The 21,479-nt window shown below is 44.1% G+C and overlaps 1 protein-coding gene across 2 annotated transcripts in view; it reads right to left on the bottom strand.

Moving 5' to 3' along the window:
- Nucleotides 1-9,296: 9,296 nt before the first annotated feature.
- The window catches only part of ZFHX3 (zinc finger homeobox 3), a 235,300-nt gene continuing 223,117 nt past the window's right edge, over nucleotides 9,297-21,479 (bottom strand). For both annotated transcript variants that reach the window (XM_047078686.1, XM_047078688.1), the window contains 2 exons: nucleotides 15,229-20,661; nucleotides 9,297-11,499 (listed from right to left, as the gene is read on the bottom strand). In XM_047078686.1, coding sequence (XP_046934642.1) covers nucleotides 9,839-11,499; nucleotides 15,229-20,661 — 7,094 coding nt within the window. In that variant the 3' untranslated portion in view covers nucleotides 9,297-9,838. The remainder of the gene's footprint in view (nucleotides 11,500-15,228; nucleotides 20,662-21,479) is intronic.

Here is a 21,479-nt window from a genome sequence, read left to right as displayed (position 1 = left end):
ATTAGTTACAACCCTTATCCTAAGAGTGAATCAGTACCATGTCATGTTCAGAGAAGTGTGCTGGGGAAATAAGACTCCTATGTTAATTCAGACCTTTTAGGAAATTTCCTAACTGTAGGTAGCACTATATACCTTTGTATACAGGATTTTACTTGCATATATCTAAAAAAATTTGACTTTTGCTCCAGCTAAGATGAGAGTAACAGAGACCAGACTTTAAAAAGACAAAATGCATGAAAGAATGATTCTTGAGACACTGAACATCCCACAGCAAAGGACAGTGATTACTGAGAGATGAGAAACAAACAAGATGAGCCCTATGATTATTCCATCTCACTGTCTTGAGAGAGTTTCTAGGTCACAATACAGGGTTTGGAACCTAGGTGGAACCCAGCAGACTCTGACTTAAGGAGATAAAGCTGTGCCTGGGGAAACCAAAGCAGCCGTAATTTATAGGACACAATACCAGAAAAGAGAGACCTCTGGGATCTCCCCACAAATGTTAACAGGGTCCCCCACAAGTGTTTTGAAAAGTGCTGACCAGAGCATACATGTTAGGAAACTACCTGTGGCTGGGAAAGAAGTAGCCCAAAGGATAAGAGGGAGTGGCACCTGATGCTCACATAGATGGGTTAAAGTTCATGGGACATTTAAGTAGAGTTCTCAGAAGGGTTATTTTCAGTAGTGGGGAATGATTAGCTCTCAACTAAATAGGGTTCTCATCATGCCTCACCAAATTTAAAAACAAGACCCAAAGGAATCAAACTATTTCCAAGTAACTGAAGTGCAAAGTCCAGAACAAACTGGAAAATTATAGCTATACCGAAATATCTACCCAAAAAGCCAATTCATAATGACTCAGATACAGTCAAAGAGACATGCAAAGAGGTGGGAAAACAGCTCATACTAAGGAGAAAAATCACTCAATTGAACCGATACAGAACTTACGTAGATGTTAAGATTAGAAGAGGATGGCAAGTAAGGCATTTATTACAACTGTACATTTTATGTTCAACAGTTAGGTAGAGACATGGAAGATATTTTTAAAAAGACTCAAATTTCTAGAGATGAAAACTAACATATGGGATGAAAAAACACACTGGATGAGATTAATGGCATATAAGAAGAAAGGATTAGTGGACTTGAAGACGTTAACATTGGAAACTATGGAAAATGAAGCACACAGAGAAAAGAGTAACCCCCTGCCCTTTCCCCAATCCCCTCCCCACATGAAACCAGAACATCAGTAAGCTACAGGTTAACTTCAAATGGCCTAACACGTATATAATTGGAGTTCCTGCAGGGGGCAGGGGGTGGGAGGGCAGGAAGAAAGAAAAATATATTTGAAGAAATAATGGCTGGAGAATTTCCATTTTTGACCAAAAGTAATACCCGAGATTCAAGAAGCTCAACAAACCCCAAGCATAAGAAACACAAATAAAACTGCACTTTGCCACATCCTAAGCAAAACATGATGTGACAAAACTAGTGATAAAGAACAAAATCTTAAAAGGATCTATAGGGGAAAAATGTTTTAAAAAATGATGACAGCAGATTTCTTGTTGGAAGCAATTGAGATGAGGCAACAATGGAACATCTTTACAGTTTTGAAAAAAACCAATCAGCTGAATACAACTCATATTTTGAAAACTATTCACTGTTAAAACCATATAACAAATCAAAAGTAGGTACCCTATGATGAAATCTTACCTATATGCAATATGCCAAAATACATTTATAAGTCATTATCCTCAGAGAAGAGGAAAAATCACCCACCAGTCATCCTCCATAGCTTTTACTAGCCCTCTCATACCAATATCAGTACTCTCATTTCCAGTACTATCACTGTTTTTTAACTAAAATTGGAGACATTTCACAGACAGAGCTATAGCCATCTAAAGCCTGTATCACTGATGAGTTCTTGTATGCAGAGGCTATCATGGAAACACTCTACTCAGATCTATTCTCTGTGCTAATTTTTTTATTCATTTGTTCCTATGCCTACTCCAGATGTCTATTTTGTAGGTTACTAGAATAATAGTATTTTTAAGACTCTTCCTGTGTTTTGGAGTGGGAAGATCCTCTTGTTACATTCCTTTGTGTGTATTCTTTCAGTTTTGTTTCACAGATAGTTCATTGACTTGGTCTTATTTTAGATGCTACAGCTCCTAACCTGCATGTCTGAACCACCTCAAAACAGGCAGTAGCAGTTGGCAAAATGTCACAACCTATTTCATTTTCTCTTTTCTGTAACCCCATTTAAGCTGTTCCCCTGTCAAGACATGGTAAAGTAGGACTATGTCTACTTTTGCAAATTAAAGCCATCCTTTCTTCTGACCAAATTAATCACTAGAAGTTGGGCATTGAGACACTGAAATGAAACCGTGTGTACTGCATTCCTGTATAGATCTGAGCAAAATCTCCCTGAAGGGCCTCTGGATCCTCTGAGATATGTATGGACAGGGAAGCATCAGATATAAACATATGGCAAAGGCTTGATGGATCTGATTTATACAATAGCATCCCCTAAATCCTCTGTGAATTAAAGCAAGAGTTAGAAAGCTGCAGTCCCAAGGGACCTACGGCAATAGACACATGGAGAGTTAAAACTGACAAAAATAGTAGCAACAGATATTTAGCACTAAGTATGTACCAGTGTTCAAAACATTTTTGCATAATCTTTGCAACAACCCTGTGAAGTAGGTACCATTATCCTTATTTTACAGTGGGAGTAACACAATCATGTTCACAGTGGTCAAGCCAGAATGAACCCCATCAGTCTGACTCCCTGAGCCCATACTCTCAGCCACTCTTCCTTGGGGTCTCTCAAGAAATGGTGTGGGGTAAGAAGGAGCACTGGACAAAGGCTAAACACATAATTAGTGCCTTCTCTCCTCACTCATTACCTCCCTTTGAACACTTGGGATGTCACCCACTTTGCCTACCTTATAGATCATTTTAATGAACAAACAAGAAGTAATTTTACAGAAGTATTAAGTGCCATACAAATATCAGCTGTTACGGAGGGGGTGTAAAAGAGAGCAACATACAAGGGGGCTTAAGAAAGAGCAGTGCATGGGGAATAGGAAGGCAAGATCAAGTGTCAGAAGTTTTTGGTCTTACATAGGCAGAGAATATTTACTGGTGCCTTCCTCACTTGGTACTCTTGGTTGCTTCTTTGCACTCAGTTCTCAGCCCAAAGGATCTTGGCCCAAGAGTAAAACTGTTCATCTGTAAGTTCTCATTCCCATGTTAAGGGATTCCTATAAATTGGATTACATAGCCTTTGTTCCACATAGGATAAGAAATGAAGCAGTCATAAAGATCAAGAACAAATTTGTTTTTGCACCTGTAATTTAAAAACTTAAGAAGATATACTGTGAGGAATCTAAACTAATTGGCTAAGACATCTTAAAAACATGTGCCTTTAATTTTAAAAAGGATAAAAGAAAGAGGAAGGGAGGGAAGAAGGAAGGAAAAGACGGAAAGAAAATACCCGCTTTTTCTGTGAAGTAAAAAGTAATGGAAAGCTGCCTCTACTTTAATGGCCCTGAGAGTACTAATTTCTTTACAAGTTTTGCCAGAGCCTTGGCTGGTCCACCCCCAGCAGTAACGTACAGAGACTGAGTGAGCACATGTGTCCTGCTGTAATTAAGGCTGCAGAGCAGAGCAGCAGGTGCAAACTTCTCATCCTTCAACTTGACTCTTAAACTGCTTGTGCTCTTGTAACTTAAAGTCTAAACTTGTTAAAAGTGAGATTTGGAAGGTCATTAGTCTATAACAGGAGCTAGGCACTACAGACATTTCTTTAAAGCAAAATTAGAAACAGCTACCTAACACCTATCAGCCGTTTTAAGATGTTGCCGTTTCACATTTTCCAGGGGGGAAAAACTATTAATTCTAAGGAGATTAATATCCACATGAGCGTGGCATTGAAGCCAGACTGGAAGCCTTCTTTTCCCTTAAGAAAAAGCTTTTCTAGTAACAGAGTCCCTTGCCCAACCCTCTTTCAATGTAATTCAGGTGCTTAGAGATTTTCTTATACAAAGGGCTCAACCATCACTTAAGGTTTAGTCTTATTTTCTTGTTAAAAATTTATCTGTAGAAGAATTTGAATTGTAGTCACCTTCCTCTAAAGAGTTGAGGCAGCAAAACCTCTGTGTAAAATAGTTCCATTTAAAATGTTTCAATGTGATCCTGCCAGATCCTAAAATAATGATAGCTTAGAAAGGCAGGCGTGGCTTTGGGTCTGAATGATTATCATACTTTACCTTTTCATGGGGTCAAAATAAAGATCAGTGACATAAACGTGTACCAAGAAAACATACCAACATACAAGCAGTGTGCTCCTGCAGAAACGCCCAAAAGAAAGGGACAATGCCTGGGGAAAGCTCAGGATTTTATTAGGTATAGTGACATGACTTGTTTGGCATAGAGGTTCTAGCATTGGCAGGGGAACCAACTTTTCCTTTCTGAGCACCAGCAAGGCCTGTGCCAATTGTAGAATTCTTTGCAATTTTTAGCTAATAGGGTCTCTGCCTCTTCTTGAATGCCTGCTCCAGGAACTAAGAAAAAAGACTTGGTTGACAATGGCTGTCAGAGCCAATAGAAGAGGATTTCATAGCTTACCTCCTAGAGTGGAAAAGACCCCTGTTGGCCAAGGGCAGATCCTGCAGACCTTGCAAGGACACAGCTAGTCTGCAGTGCTGTCCAAGCCCAGCTGCTAGAATTTTGTAAATTATTTATCAGCTATGGCTATAAATTAGAGATGAATGGAAGGCCTTTGGGCCTGATCTTGGATATACTCCTTATTAACGAATTTCAGACATTTTGTGCTATGAGAGTTTTTTTATAAGAGGACTGAGTATTCTCTTGTATATAGGAATGACCCCATGCTATTACTGTTTTGCAGACTGTTCTTACCTCAAATTCTGCTCTAAAAAGGGTTTAGCAAAATCCTTTACTAGGAAAAGTAAATGTAGTGAATTCAACTTAATTCACCTTACCTTTTATATCCTTCTGTCATAAACACTGGATCCACTTCCCATTTCAGAAAGGTTGAACTTACCTCTCTTTTGGCCATCAGCAAGCTTAACTTGCTCATGGTTATACCAAGTGTCTATAACTCTCATATAAACATTAATATATATATATATATATATATTTTGCATGCACACATATATATATATATACATATATATGTGTATATATATATATGTGTGTGTGTGTATATATATATATATATATATATATATATACATACACACACACACACACACACAGTTAGGGTTCTCAAGGGTCAGATAATTATCCAAGCTGTCAGGCTTACCTTCTCAGTGAAATAAGTTACTCAGCATCATGGCCAAAACTTGCTGCACTTTCATGAGCACCAGGAGATGGGAAATACAAGGACACTTAAAAATACCAAGGAGCTTGTGTACCTTGGAATAAGTACATGCAACCTCAAGATACTGTTCATCTGTATACTCTGCCAGTCATCAGTCTCTTTATCACTCATGCACGCACACAAAATCTGATGACATAAGACAAGAACTTTTGCTCATATTTTTTTTAATGTATCACAATGAGCAGGAAACATACTTGATGAAATATTTTCAAAGGAGTATATTCAATTACCATCTACAATCAACTTAACTATGACAACAAAGTTTTTGTGACAAATTTTTTCAGTTTGAAAGTTCCATGTGGTTCTGTTTGTTAGTCTCCATGTATTTTGGTACAGTTCGAGATCAGCATTGTTACAGTAACAAAAAAGCTAACAAGACTACATTATAGAAAAACACCAAGAACATCATTTTTGGTTTCACTTGCTCTATTTTTTTTTTGTTTTTTTGTTTTTTGTTTTTTGTACATTGCAAAGGCTGTTCATATACCTCTTCACCTCAGGGTCACGTTCATTTATGCTTTCTTTCCTACCCAAACTTGCCCCCATCCCTCCCCCCCCCCCCGAAAGTAAACAAACAAAAAAAACTAGTCAAAGCTTTGTTTCACAGTGGGCAGTATCTCAGCGCCAACAAACAACCAACTCAATTTATGCTTCTATTTAAAATGTTTTAATTTATTTAAAAAAAATATATGTCCATGAATATCAAGTGCACTGGCTTGGGTCACTGCCTCTCTCTCCTGCAACTTCCTGCCATGCCTGATAAACTCAGGTTTAAACACATGCCGTCTGTTTTACTTTATTTTCAATCATGTAAAACTTTGGCCACATTCATTTCTTTAAATAGCTTTTAATTAAAAAAAAAACTTCCTAGATTTATTAAACTTTTCTGTGTGTGTGTGTGTGTGTGTGTATTTCCTTCTTAAGTTTCTTTTTGGAAGGATGGAGGAAGGATGGTTGAAATAAGTTCCATTTGGTGGGTTCATATGGTACTATGGCTGAATGGTGTGTAGTGCCAACCCACACTTTGGAATATTTGGAAAAAAAGAACAACCAAAGTATGAAGTGTCAATAGAGGTGAAGAACTAATTTAGAAAGTGAGTTGAGATATCCTATTCAGCTACCTACTATGCAACAGACAGGAGTTAAACTCTCCTAGTGAGACCAATCTAAACAGTTGAGCATTGTAGTGAATTCATGCTTTGTAAATGGTACCGGTCACAGCCAAAGTGGATGTCAACCCACAAACATCTAACTAGCTCATACTTGACCTCTAATTGTCACCATCACTGACTGCTTTGCTACTTCTGAGTTAATGTGGAGAATTATTTTTTAAATGAACATATATGTGGATGGTAGAGTTGTAGAGGAAAGCATTGAGTGTGCAACCCACTCCAGGATGAAACAATCACATAACCCCTCTGAGAAACACTGGTGGGTGGAAGCATGCTTAGCCAATCTACCCAACCACTCGCTGTTACCAAATACACCCACAGGTCAAGGCATGGCATAACAAAACACTGACAGTCACTCTGCCTCACAGAGGGAGGATGGCATAGTAGCTCAAAAAAACAAAATAAAAAACAAAAAAAAAGCCATTGTGGAGGGGGGTAGCAAAATTTCAAGGAAATGAACTTAAAGTTGAGGGAGGAGGAAAAGGGATAGAAATTGCACTATTACCAAGCAATATCATTTTTGAAAACAAAGTTTTCAGAAAAAACCTAGCAGAATTTGACAGGTAAAGCTAGTGTTAAATTGTTAATTGGTATCACATAGAGAACCCAAAACAAAAACAATTTTTTTTATCTATATGATACAGACACAGAGTAACATACAACAGTTAAATGGCAAAAAATATATATATATTTCATAGAGTTACAAACAAGATAAAATAATGGAAAACAAAAAACTGTACAACTTTAAAATTTAAAAATGTTCATCTCAAACACAGGGAGAAATACAAGAATTCTTGTTAAAAGAAAACAGTTTGTTAAAACAGCAAATGTTTTTGTGTACTTGTTTTTGACACCTTATGCTACAACTGGATACTGGTATGAATAGTTAGATGGTACTCTTTAGTATTTCTACTTAAAAAATTAAAAAAAAAAGGAATTTGCACTGTGCATCAGCCTAGTTAGAAATATGTACAACAGTTCAGGATCTACTCTTTCATTAAATCAAAAACAAATTCATAAAAATAAAATAGTCCCGGCTAAAAAAGATAAAGAGAAAAAAGAAAAAAAGAAATCCATTTTCAGATCTTGGAATGCTCCAGTCTTTTGCAAAGTCGTTGAGTGGCTTCAGCACTGGGGAAAGAAGCCCGAAAGGTGACCAATGGAACCTGCATTCACAGTCTTCAAAGTTCCCTTTTGAAACATAAGGAAGAGAATGAAGGGGAAAAGGATTTCACACTTTTGGGGTAAGGGGAGATTGTTTCTGTTGATGTTTGGCTATGAAAGTGAAACAGCAAAGCATCTATTTGTCTCCAAAAATCTACGTTTTAGCAGCACAAAGTTTTCCTTTCAAAGTTCAGACCGTTGTTTTAAGATGAGAAAGGGTGTATGTTACGTTGTGTTATGTGTTACAGGAATACAGATATTAACATAAATACAAGTGCCTCGCATACGGTTCCTTTTTTGCTCTTTGTACATTGCTATCTGCTTCTTTGTTGGCTGCACTCTGGATCACTCGCCGCTCAGACTGCCTAACACAAGGACAAAACTTTGAAGTAAAAAAATGTGTCTTTTGGTATATGGAATTGTCATTAACAGCTGCCTCTCTGCTTGCAGAAGCAGCACATAACAACCTGGGAATCTTTTGTTTTTACTCTTTCTTTTATTAAACTAAGTCTTGTTTGTTTAAATCAGAAACAAATTCTCAAGTAACAAGAACCCTTTCCCTTTTTTCTGCATCAGCAGTGAAAGGGTGTGTCTTTGGATTTTATTTAAAGCATGAAATTTCTTTTTCTGAGAGGAAAGAAAACAAAAACAAAACCCCTAACCAAAAACTTTTTTAGAAAGAAAAGCATACAGCCCAATTACACAAACCGAAACAAATGCTTTAGTTTAAGAAAAGAATATGTGAAGCATCTACCAAACAAGGAGGAAAAGAAGGGATAAAAGGGAAAGCTAAAGAGGAAGGATAAATAAACAATAAATGGCACAAGGCTTACAGACATAGGTAACTAGAATTATATGCCTTTAAAAAGTTTCAACTCCCCAACCAAAAATAATCTGTGAGGATCCTAATGACCCCTAGAACCTTTTGAAATTCTTTAGTTTTATAAAATAATTCTGTAGCTCCCTCGAAGAAATGAAGGCAGCTACCTTAAGTGGGAGATTATAGGGTGGGAGGAGGAAGGAGAAAGTGGAATTAAGGGACAAAGGGGAGAAAAGCTTAGGCGAATCAACGGATTGCAATCTATCTGCTAGGAATGAACAAGACAACATCAAATGAGGAGCTGTCAGCTGGACCATACAAAAAGCTAAATGTACACAAAAGGTTTTTTTTTTTTTCCTTTTAAATCTACCATACTGCTTCAGTTCATTTCCAATGCAACAATCTACTCAACACCAAAAATGGTCATATCTATCATAAATACAGAAAGTCAGTTTTTAAAACTTATTTTTTTAAGCTACAAGTCCTCAACACTCTGTGTGTGGGTTTTTTTTTTTTTCTGAAAGTGGGAGTGCTTAACTTTTCCCCTTGAAATTGGCTTCAGCAGAAAAGCTATCCTTTAAATCCCCAGAAAGCTAAAGCAGTTCACATTGTTTTTCTCGAATACTTTCTGCCCGTTTTTAAATTAACAAAAAAAATCTTTTCTGGAACAAAAGAAAAACTGAAAAAATAATATATTATAAAACAATGATTCTGAAAACAGAACAAAGTGTGAGCGATTGACCTGAGAATAAAAAGACATTACATTTCTTTTTTTCTTTTAGCAAGCCATTGGTATCTGAATGCTAAGATAGCAAGAAATTTAAAACTGTAACAAGGTGGACTGCTTTCCCATACAGTGCATGCCGGGCTCCTCTGTGCTATCAACATGGGGCGTTTATTGAAAAGAGGGCAAATATACAAGGGGTTTAAGCTCCAAAGACATTAGGGAGGCCCTGCGGACTTCTGTTTCCCAGACCAATAGTACCTTCAAAAGGACACAATGTAACAGGGTTAAGGTGGTGTTTTTTTTGTTGTTTTTTGTTTTTTTTTTAATATTGAAAGAAAAAAGAAAAGACAAGAATGTAAAATCACCGGCATAGATAGGTATATGGGAAAACAACCCACGCTTTTTCTTTTTTTTTCCTTTTTTTTTTTTTTTTTTTTTTTTTTTTTGGTTAGAAGCTTTGGAATTGCAGTTAGTCTATTTTTGAAATTGGTTTGTTATTAATCTTTTTTATTTAAATTCATTTGTTTGTTATTGTTCATCTTCAAAGCTTACAATCTGAAGGTGTCCGTTCCTACACTGGTCAGACCACTGTCCTTGGGGCAGCTGGGGTCTTTGGGACCCTCCACCGGGCTCGCCGGTCCGTCGGACTTTTGGCTGAGATCCGTGTCAGACTCCTCCGAATAGTCGTCTGTTGGCATCGAGGGCTGAACCCCTGAGGTGCTGCATGAACTTGAGGTAACCGTTGAAGATGAGGAGAGAGGAGGAAAAGAAGGGGGCTTCGCGGCCGAAGCCCGGGAGACCACTTGCGGCCAAGACTTCCTGGAGGCGTGGGGGGAAGCGGAGGACGAGGAGGGGGCGGCGGCCGACGGGGGAGGGGGGCTGTCGTTTGAGTGAGCGGCAGACTGCGAGGTAGATGCGGTGCTAGGATCGGGGAAGCAGGCAGAGTGAGGTAATAAACTAGGGTGCTCTTTGGCGTTTCTTGCTGCTCTCGTGATTGTTCTGTGTTTGTGCAAGGCCGACTCGAGATGTTGACTCAGAGCTTCCTCCCCACAGAGCGCGCTCTCGCACGCCAGGCAGTGGTACGAGCCGCCGCCGCCACCGCCGCCACCGCTGCCGCCGCCACTGCCGCCGCCGCCCGTGGGGACGTGAAGCACCATCTCTTGCAGGTTCACCACAGACTGGCCGAAGAAGCAGAGGGACTTCAGGTGACTCCTTGCCGCCTCCTCGTCACCGAAGCCCGCCTGGCACTTGCGGCAGACCAACTTGTACTGCACCTTTGGAACAATGAAGGGGTCATAGAGGGAGTCCGCACTTTTGCTTTCTGCTTCTGGCTCTTCGGGGGGTTTCGGCAGGAGGGGGGACACCTCACGGGGTGCGTTTTTCTGCTCTTCTGGTTTGGGGGATTCTTTGGCAGGGTCTTTGTCTGGGGAAGCAGCCCCCTGGGGGACTGGGGTTTGGCTTGCTTTGGGCTGCTGCTGCACTTTTTGCTGCTGCTGCTGCAGTTGCCGCTGCTGCTGCTGCTGGATCGCCTCCTGCAGACTCTGCTGGTATTGCTGGTACTGCTGCAGTAGGGAGCCCGGGGACAGCCCCATCAGGGCCTGCGACAGTGCAGGGCTGTAGGGGAACAGGCCTTCCATGCCATACATAGGCTGCAGGTACCCGCTCTGCAGGGCGCCGGGGATCTGGGGGGCATAGTAAGGAGAGAAGCCTGGTACAAAGTAAGGAAGGAACTGGCTCGTGAGCAACGCTGTGGGGTCCGAAGTCAAGGCTGCCTGCAGGGCCTGCAGCTGCGCAGGGTCCACTGCATACTCCATGGCGGGCAGCGGGGCTGAGATCGTGGCTGTGGCCGCTGTGGGTGCCTCTCCTTTCTCCTTCTTGGGGACAGGGAGGGGCTCCCCTTTCCCTTTGTGTGCCTTTTCCTTCTCCTTGACCTTCTCACTGTCTTTGTCCTTGCGCTGCTGTTGCTGCTGTTGGGGTGGGAGCTGTGGTGCAGGTGGTGGCTGGGCTGCGGGCGGCGGCGGCTGCACCTGTAGCTGCTGCTGGGGTTGGGGGGGTTGCTGAGGGGCCATTGCCATGGTGGCTTGTGCTGGGGTCGGGGAGCTCAGCGATGCTGAGGACGGTTTATTTGGTAATCCAGATGTGGGGAGGCCAGGGGAAGGAACTGTTGTGCTGGGCAGACCCATCAAGTTCGGTTTAGGAGACGTTAAAGCTGAAACAAACAGAACCACATGTCAGTCGGGGGTGGTGAGGCTGAAGCTCAAGATGTCTTATTTGTGTCACTGGCACAAAGTCTGAGATCTCAAGGTTTAAATCCTAAAGATCCTCTCAGAACCACCATTTTCAATAGAGGTGTCTCACTTTGTATTCTGATCAGTACCTGACCCTGAGTCAGCTCCCCGATTTTCCCTTTCAGCTAAACAACTTCTAACACCTTCCTGCCACAAGTGCCACACCCACTAATTCATATTTTCTTTGGTGAGTTCCCCAAACCAGCTGGTTCCAGCTGGGACCCATTTGAACCAAAGGCCTTCATGAAAGCTCCACAGAAATAATAGAGCTAAGTGACCACACCAGAAGTTGTACAGGAGAGAGGAAAAGAAGAGAGCAAAAGCAAGAAACCTGGCCCAAGCCCAAAGCCCATGTGAACAAACACATGTTCCTCTCTGACCTCCATTGCTGTAGCAGAATGGGCATGTTAAGAGGGCAAAGAGAAGAGCTATGGGAAGAACTAAAAACAATCCATTTAGGGAAAACGGTCCCATTACCTTGGTTCAGCTACTCTGCTTTAACAAATCTTTTGAAAAATGTAACCATCTATGAATAGGATTCTGGAATTTGCTGGAAAAATGGAGCATGCTGTCTTCCTACTCATTTAAATGACATGTACAAAGGCTGCAGTTGCTTGAGAAACCAGCCACAGGGAGAGGAGAAAAGCAGTATCAGAAATGGTAGGGCCCAAAATGTTGGTCCCACCGCTTCCTAAGACATGGCAACCTAGCCCTGCTTGTGAGTAGGAAAGGTCTTTGACCATGTCACCAGGCCCACATGGGTTACAGCCCCATCCACAGTCACACTCTACCTGTGAAGCCTTCCCCCAACCCAGAGCCGAATATCCTCCCTCACCCATAGTTCTCTCCTGGTTTGAGTCTGTCTTTTGTTCCAGGGTGATGGAAGACAACACTGCTACTGGTACATCAAGGTGGTGGTAGAAGAGGACAGCATTATGAGGAAGGGATACCAGGTGTGCTGAATGAGGAGATGCTGAGAAGAATTCACAGGCAGTGGACCTCAGATCATTACATTCAGCACACTTCAGAAACTAGACTGTATTCATCCCTTTGCTTCAGAGCGTACCACAGGTAAAATTAAACCCACAGCTCTTCACTATTTCATCTGGACCAACCTAGGATTGGGTGTTCTATAGCACAACACGGGCCTTGTAAGAAAAAAACACACGGAAGTGCACACCTGGGTGAAGACGATGTTGACTTCACAGTGGGGCAGCATGTAAAAACTCTCAAATTTCAGACGAAGAGGACAAGGTTGCCTCAAGCTGTCAATCCCAGAAAAAGATCCAGTAATGTTTGAAAAGCCAAGGAAGATGCTTCCCTCAGCTTTGTGGAATAGCATTAATCTATTCTTTCAGAACAGCAGAAAGGGACGACTGAAATTAAGTCATCCAGTTTCCTCAATGCACAGAAGGGACTGAAACCAGAGAGATATGTGTGACTCAGAAAAACCCCGTAAAGGTTCACTGGTTAAACTGGCACAAACAAGATGGAGAGCAAATGGATTATGAAGTCGACAACTTAGGACGCAGCTCTTTCTGTCTACTTACAGGCAACAGGCCTGCTCCAAGTTTTAGGTTGGAGTCAGAGCCAAAAGATCAGCAAGGCAATGCAAAAACAGCTAGAGATTTCCTATCTCTAAGGCATCAGGCTTTCAGGAGAAGGATCCAGGTTAGAAAGCCTAATGTAACTAATATATCTTGAATAGAAGAGAAAGAATTTTAAGGATCATTTACGGAACGCTTGCTATATTTACCAAGCTCTGCTAAATATATTCTCAGAATAATTCTGTGGCCTCATTTTTTGCTCATCTGTAAGATTAGAACCAAGCAAGGCCCTTCATCCCCCTGGTACTTGTCACCCAACTCTGGAGTCAAACTGATGCAGTATGGATTATGTTTGACACAGAGCTGCTGTGTGGCCTTACGCCAATTAACTGTGCAGAACCTCAGCCTTCTACAATAGATTGTTGTAGGGACTAAATGAAAGGTCATTTGGAAACAGCTTACCATTGGGCCTGACATATAAATACAAGTTTGTTCCCCCATTCCAGATCCAGTGCTCCTGGGAGCTGTGGTACAGTTAGGTGGTGGTAACTGGGACACACCTGGCTGCCTCTAATAATTAACAGCATATTTTTCTATCTTGAGTCCACTCTTAGTGGTCATAACCTGAGCAGCACTAAACATATACCTGTTGACTGACTGGCTCATATTGACTGTTGTGGAAGGAGCACATAGCACTGGGAGCCTGGAGGCCTGGGTGGGAGCTCTGGCTCCTACCCTAGCTTGCTGAATGGTCTTGACCTCTCTGGCCCTCAGTTTTCTCATCTGTAAAACAAGGGGAATAGATCAGACATTCTGATTCTGATTTTTTTCACATTATTACGAAACGTTGGGCCATCCCAAGCCCTTCTGCCAAGGTCCTAGGCTGCAAGGGTAATTCAGTGCCTAGACACTTCCCATAGCTTGATTCTTGGCTTATGTCTAGTTGGCTTTAGCATAACTCTGCGACATTACTTGCTAACAAACATAAGCAATGAGTTACACATCTTAATGCTTTCGCTTTTTCAACCCCTGGGAACAGGGACACGTTTTGAAGGCAAGGAGGCACTCTGAAGGGCTCTCCTTTGGTAAAGGTCCACTGGTCAATGTAGGCCATGGGGGAAACTTGCTGATTTGTGCCTAAGTTTCACAGGATCCTGGAGGTCCAATTTAGGAAAGAGAGCTGGCTCCAGAGAAGACAGGTGAGGACAAAGGAGGAGGAACAAGAGAGGGGCGCAAACTATCAAACTCCCTATTAAGGAGAAAAATAAGAGTACCAAGTATATGTGTGAATTAGGGGACTATGGGGAGCAAAGAAAGAGAGATGGGCAAAAGGAAATGAAGGGGTGACTGAAGACCCCTAAAAATGACCATTAATGTTTTTTTTGTCTCTCTGGAAGATTCAGAACCATATTGCCCAATACAGGATTCCTGGCCAGTGCATTCGAGTACAAAGGGAGTCTCATTAGGAACTGATAGAGCCACTGTCGTTCTGGCTAGATAAGAAGACCAGGAGTAAGGATCCATATATAAGAGCTTCTTCCTGATAGCAGTTCTGCCAGAACAGCTCTCTAAAAATGGGCAGGAACCACAGGTAAGGATAAGGACTTGATTTAAATTTTCTTGAACCAGTTTCCAAAGGGCACAATTCAGAATTAGCTAGGATACTCAAATGTCTTCTATTTTCAACAAATATCTACATGGCAGTGGCATTTTCACAAAGACTGACTGGAAGGGTTTAGGATGAAAACCTCTTTCTTGAAAATACCTCAGGATTTAGGATGCCAGGACCCTCAAGTTCTTCACTATGGCACACACCCTGGTGGTGCTACTCAACACAGGAAATAAGAATGATTTCAGAGAAGACTGTTCCTACCGGGGGGGGTGGTTCCCATCCCTGAGATTGGGACATCATAGAACCATGTACACCACAGCACTAGGGAGACTCAATGAAGGGGACCAGAAGTTTTGTTGCTGTTAGAGAAGTAGAAAGGGAAGCTTTTTCCTATCTGCCCAACATTCTTAGGGTTTGGGTGGTAGCCACAGAACAAAATACTAATGGGGCAGCTATTTAATGCTGTAAGAATCACCTAGAGCAGAACCCACCTGTGTTGGATGGAGTAAAGCCCGGCAAAGAGGGGCTGTTGAGGCTGGGGAGCAACACAGGAGGAATGCCCTGGAGCGTGGGATATGCTGTAGGAAGGTTGAGAGCCTGAAGAGGGGCATTGTCAAACATCCCTTGCTGCTGAGCTGCCAGTCCGAGGACCTCATTGGCCTTTTTAATCCGGTCCAACTCTTGTTGAGCCATCAACTGACGTACAGTGGCTGGGTCAAAGTATTCTTTCTCCTTGTCCAACTGGCTTCCAATGGTGTCTTTAACTTTGGAGATATGCTGTTGGGAAAAGATATGGTCACGTACAGACAGCCTAGCGCTGTACTTGATGCCACACAAAGTGCACTCTGTTTTCGGTCCCTCGTAACTTGTTTGGTTTATACCAAAATGCTTGGCCATGCTTAACTTGGACTTCTTTTCTTTTGCCCGGGCATTCTGGAACCAGACCTGAACAACTCTCTTTGGCAGTCCAATATCATTGCCCAGGACCTCACACTCTAGCATGGTGGGTGTCCTGTAGTCATTAAAGCATGACTTGAGGACTTTGAGCTGCAGATTGGTCATCTGAGTGCGAAAACGTTTCTGCCCTGGCCGATCCCCACTGTCTCCAGATTTGCCTGCTGACCCACTTGCACCAGGACTCGGGGAGCAGGGGTCTGCAAGGCTTGAGGTTTCACTATAGTCCACTGTACCTTCATTGTCATATTCCTTGCTGTAAAAGCTTGGGGCTGGACTGACCAGACCCGATGACAACCGATCTTCATATTCAGACATTGCCATCATGGCCGCTTTGGTCAACCCTTCATTGGGTGCAGAGGAGGATTTGGTTTCAGTTGCTATTCCCGTTGCACTGTCATTATCTGCATTGCCCTCGTCTCCTGTAGTGGTATCTGTGATTGCTGTGTTGACAGAGGAACAGTCGTCATTGTCCAGCTTGGTTTGGTCAAAGTTTAGATTAACTGAGGACATGGAGGGGCTTTCAAAGTCTTCAATCCCTTCCACCTTGATGGAAGAAGGGCTAAGAAGAGTTCTGGGAGACAACTCCATGGTTTTACTCACAGGTGAGAGGGGCACACCTTGGCCATCACTACTGCTTGGGGGTAGGTGGGAAAAGCTGGTTCCATCAAAAATATCTCCTTTCATCTGAAGTCCCCCATCACAGTCTAGGAGCATTGCAGACAGAGTAAGGTTGTAGCCAGCTCTCTTGGCTTCATGCCAATGACGGGACCGGATATGAGCCTCAAGGGCAGTCTTGGCTTTGAAGAGTGCTCTGCAAAAGGGGCATCTCCTATGGGCCTGGGCTGGGCCCACAGCCCGGAACTGTCCTTTCCGTTCCCGGGCTCGGGTATTCTGAAACCAGACTTGTACCACACGTTTCTTTAAGCCCACCTCATGCGCAATGTGATCCAACATCTTTCGAGTTGGATTGGAGTCTAATAGATACTTTTGGTACAGTATTTCTAGCTGTTCTGGTGTAATAGTTGTCCTCAAACGCTTGTCTCTCTGAGGTTCTTCTCCTCCTGTCCCACTGTCATTTTCTCCAGGGCTTGCACTGGCCTTTTCCTCCAGCTTCCTCTTCAGAGTGTTCATTGTGGAGGTCGGAGTTGAAGGAGAAGTGGCTGAGCTGGCTGGAATCTGAGGTATGGCCCCAGAGAGCAGCTGGCTTGCCAGGAGTGGGTTACTAGGGTCAAACAGCATGAAAGGCATATCCAGTGACCTGTCCAAAAACTGGGGGTGGATGAACTGATTCTGTGCACTCAGAAAATGAAGCTGCTGATGCTCCTGCCAGTGCTCAAACGATGGAAATGCCAACTTACATTGGTCACACTGGTAGGGGATTAGCTGAGGAGGTAGGTTTGCCAACTGTTGAGGAGTCGACGTGTGGAGGGGCTTGAGGGGCAGGTGGGAGAGCTGGGAAGGACTGGGGCTTGACTGGGGTAAGGGGCACTGAGGTGGGGGTGCTTGTGGAGGAGGCTGTGGCAACGCAGCAGGGGAAGTGAGCTGTGGGAGCTTTTGCTGGGCTGTGTTTGTCTTCTGCTCAGGCTGGTCTTGCTGCTGCAGCTCTGCCTTTGGTTGTCCTTGCTTTTCTTGGGTTTGGTTTGGCTGTGCACTGGGAGGTTCAGCCTGCTTTGGTTTCTCATCACTCGCCTCTGTTTTGGAACTAAAAGTGGCCAGTTCGTCAGCCTCTGCCGTGAGCTGTAAGAAAGCAGAGGAAGCTGTGTTGGCCGATGATGCTGGGGCGCTGTATGCCTGTGAGGGCATTGGGGTGCTGCAGGAGGAGCTGGTGGGTGTCAGGATTTCCATGGCATCCATGGAATCCTCATTTTGGCTGTCATCCTGCCCCTCCTCATCCTCATCTTTGTAACACAGCTTCTTCTGATGCTTGATGAGATCAAAGATGCGCTGAAACACCAGGCTACATTTTTTGCACTGGTAGTTCAAGTTGCTTGTTCGAATATACCTATCGTTTGTAAGCTCGCGCCGCTCTCCATCTTTGCCCTCCCCCTGATTCTCATAATTTTTCCTGGCCTTCTGTCGGGCATTTTGAAACCACACCACTATGACTCGGGTTGGAAGGTTCAGTAAATTAGAGAGTTGCTCAAATTCATCATCCTTTGGGTAAGCATTGGCATCAAAGAAATCCTGTAGGACTCTCAGTTGGTAATCTGTAAACCTTGTTCTTGAAGACCTCTTGCTTCCCCAGTACTCCTGCTTCTGCGGTTCCGGAGAAGGGGGCCGGGAGTCAATCTTGAGCTCCTCCAGGCTGGTGATAGGAGGATTGCTAAAGTTGTAAGGGGAATCCTTGTTACGCTGCCGCTCTTTGAAGAGGGTGTTTCTGAACCAGTGCTTGATCACCTTCTGGGGCAACCCAGACTTGTCTGCCATTTCTTTGATCTGCTCTTCACTGGGGGAGTTGTTAATGTCAAAATACTGTCGCAGGACCCGGAGCTGGTCATCTGTGATTCTGGTGCGAGGCCTCTTGTTCTGTTGCTGGAGCAGGCTTGGATTGAGCTGATGCTGGTACAGCTGGGCCAGGTCCGCAGGCAGAGGCTCCACAGGTCCAAGTTGAGGGGGAAGCTGAGCCGGCAAGGTCTGCAGTGGCATCGTCTGCATCATCAGCGGGGAGAAGATGGGCAGCTCCATGGGCATAGAGAGCTGGGTGAGTGGCACAGATGGCTGGGTCGGTGCGATCGTCGGTGAAGTGATGGGCGGGGCCGATGCAGGGATGGCTGGCGTGGAAGCTGGCTGAGGCGGTGCTGCGGGAAGTGGGGGTGGAGGAGGGGGTGGGGGAGGTGGTGGTGGGGGCTCCGGGGTCTGGGGCCTCAGGGGGTACAGTTTATCGTAGTGCTCTCGGTACTGTTTAGCAAATCTCTCTAACTGTTTAAAGGGAAAGTAGTTTTGGTGAACGTGCTCTTGATGACTCTTTAAAATCAAGATGTTAGAAAACAACTTGCCACAGGAGTCACACTCCAGCTTTTCCAGGTTCTCTCCCTGCTCAGTCTTCCCATTCTTCTTCTGCACCTTCTGTTTGTTCTCGTTGTACTGAATGACCAGCTCAAAGCCAAAGTTCTCCAGTAAGGCCTTGGTGGCGTTCCCTCTCGCATCTGAGGCGATGCGCGGAGGGAGCATGGAAGGCTCGGAACTACCTGCCGGTGCCAACTCTTTCTTCTCTTTAGCCTTCAAGGCATCCGGCAGCGATTCCTTGGGTGCTGGGTTGCCCTCTCCCACCTCAGCACTGTCCCTCTCTCTCTGGCTTTCTTTTTCCTTCTCTTTGACCATCAGTTTGTTTTTCTTTTCGGGGTGCTGGCTTGGCTGCAGAAGGGCCGAGTGACTCTGGGACAGAGACAACTGGCTTTGCTGCTGCTGCTGTAGGATCTGCTGGTGGCTCTGCGGTGGGATCTGAACCTGAGCCTTCAGATCATCCAGCAGGCCCGGGCCCGTCCCCGTCAGCGTCAGTGCCCCGCTGGTCACTGGCAAGCTCACCTCAGGGTTGAGCTGGAACTCTGCACTGGGGATGTAGAAGGGGAAGAGGAGATGCTGCTGCTGCTGGAGCTGCAGCAGGGTCTCTGTGGTCATGGGGAAGTGAGGAAGGAGGGTGGGGTTGAACAGCTGAGACTGGATCAGGGCAGCCTGCTGCTGCAGCTCCTGCTGCAAGTGAGCTTGAACTTGAGCCTGGGCCTGGGCCAGTGTCTGTGCTTGTTGTTGCTGCTGCTGCTGTTGCTGCTGCCTGGATGCAATCATATCTGCTAGCTTCTTCCGATTCGCCTCCTTGGGCTCTGAAGGGGAAGTGATATTGGCACCGATGGGATTCCCCAGGGGCGGCATCCCTACGCTTTCAGCGGGCACTTGGCTCAGTAAGTTGGAGCTCGGAGCGATGCCAGCACTGCTTGGATTGGTGGTGGTAAAGGTGTTACTGCCACTGGTGCTCACAGGACTTGGGGTGGAGGAGCTCAGGGAGACACTGCTGCTATTCCCAGTCCCATTGCTATTGCCACTTGCAGCCTCCAACTTGGCTGCTCGGGCCTTAGTTTGATGCAACACAGACCTCATGTGGATCTCCAAAGTGGAACTCTGGCTATAGGCCACATTACAAGTGTTACACTTGAAAGGTTTGTTGTCTGGGCTGCTGGTGGGTTCGGGCTGACCAGTTGCCGACTCTTGAAGGGCTCTCTTTAACTTATGCAGGTGGGAGACAGAATTGTAGTGCACTAACAGGATATTTTTTTGAGTGAAGGATTCCTTGCAGACGGTACACTTGTAAGGGCGAGAGGGGTCTAGAAATTTTTCCATGGTGAAGTTGGGGCCTTTCCTGAAAGGTAGAGCTCTCTTTGGCTCTGAGCCTGAGTCTTCTTGTACCGACCCAGAGTCACTGCCTGTTGGGCTCTGTTTATCTTCCAAATCACTCTCTTCCTCCTTGTCTTCCTCAACAATTATGGTGTGGTCCTCGGCCAGGGTAGGGTCTCCCATTGCCAGGAGGTCCCCGTTGGCCAGAAGGCCACCATAAAGCTGTTGGATGTCGGCCTCACTCAACTCCAGGTGGCTTGTCTCAAGGTGTTTTTTCAGAGCCTGGAAAGTTCGGAAACTGCGCTGACAAAGACAGCACATGGTGGCAGCTCTGATCACGTGGTACTGAGAATGGAGCTGGAGCTTTTCAATGGTCTTGAAAGCCAGGCTGCATTGATTACAGCGATACTTGTACACATGGCGATCTGACACAGGCAGCTGAGGCCGCTTGGCATGAACCTCATTGAAGTGGGTCTGAAGAGTGGCAGAAGTTTTGAAAACCTGGTTGCACCCCTTCTTCCAGCACAGGAAGCCTGAATCTTCTCTCACAGCCCCTGGGTCAGCAGGAGAAGGTTTCAAATCTCCACTGTGCTCTGTGCTTACAGAGGGCAAGATGTTCTTTCCCAAATCCTCTGAGGTTTCTGTAAAAAATAAATAAATACATACCAATCCCAATGATAAAGAAAGCTTTCTTTCAAAGATGGCTCCTAGAGCTATCTACCTAGAAAGTCCTCACAAATAGAATCTTCTCATAAAGGAAATACCCAATCAGAACACAGACTGTCTCCATACAGCTCCTGCAAAGAGTACATATTATAAGCAAGTGCACACGAACAGAGGGGAATAAAAGGAAATACGAAAGTTTCACTCATAATAGGAATGTATTGTATCATAGATCTCTTATACAACATTCAGTTGCTTGACTCAGCATCTTGAATTTCTCAAGCATGGGTTTGAAGGTTACTGATCTTAGACTGGATTCCCCTTTTACATGGACCTGAACTGTAGAATATGTGAATTAATGCCATCCGAGGTTGGGGGAATTTAAGATAACTGCTGTCACATTGTAATACAAGAAATTTTGGAATATTAATTTTGACTGTCACCTCTATTTACATTCAAGTGGCCAACTATTAAAAGATGTAACAATTTTTTTTACACCCATACATATTCTGACCCTTTATTTAAAAAAGTCAGCTGTCTACCTTCTAACATGGAAAAATCACAAGGGAGGAAGTGGGCCAGCCAATAATGTGGCTGAAGTCTTCCCAACTTAAATCTTAGGTGCTGACAAGAGGTGAAAGATGTAGGAGAGCCTCATAAATGGAGGTCTAATGATCCATCTAGCTTGGAACCACCATGGGCACCAACATCCATGTCTAAAAAAACATTCTTTCCAAATGCACCTCTACACTGGGTCCTAAAGCAATCCCAGAAGACTCAAAGAACATCGTGCAAA

The sequence above is a fragment of the Lynx rufus genome, unplaced genomic scaffold (assembly GCF_022079265.1).
Source record: "Lynx rufus isolate CCGP_SWC_20201006 ecotype Redwood Valley unplaced genomic scaffold, mLynRuf1.p SCAF_16, whole genome shotgun sequence".
In the NCBI taxonomy this organism is placed as follows: Eukaryota; Metazoa; Chordata; class Mammalia; order Carnivora; family Felidae; genus Lynx; species Lynx rufus.
Note: the sequence above shows the minus strand (reverse complement) of the source record. Positions and strands in the feature narration are given on the sequence as shown.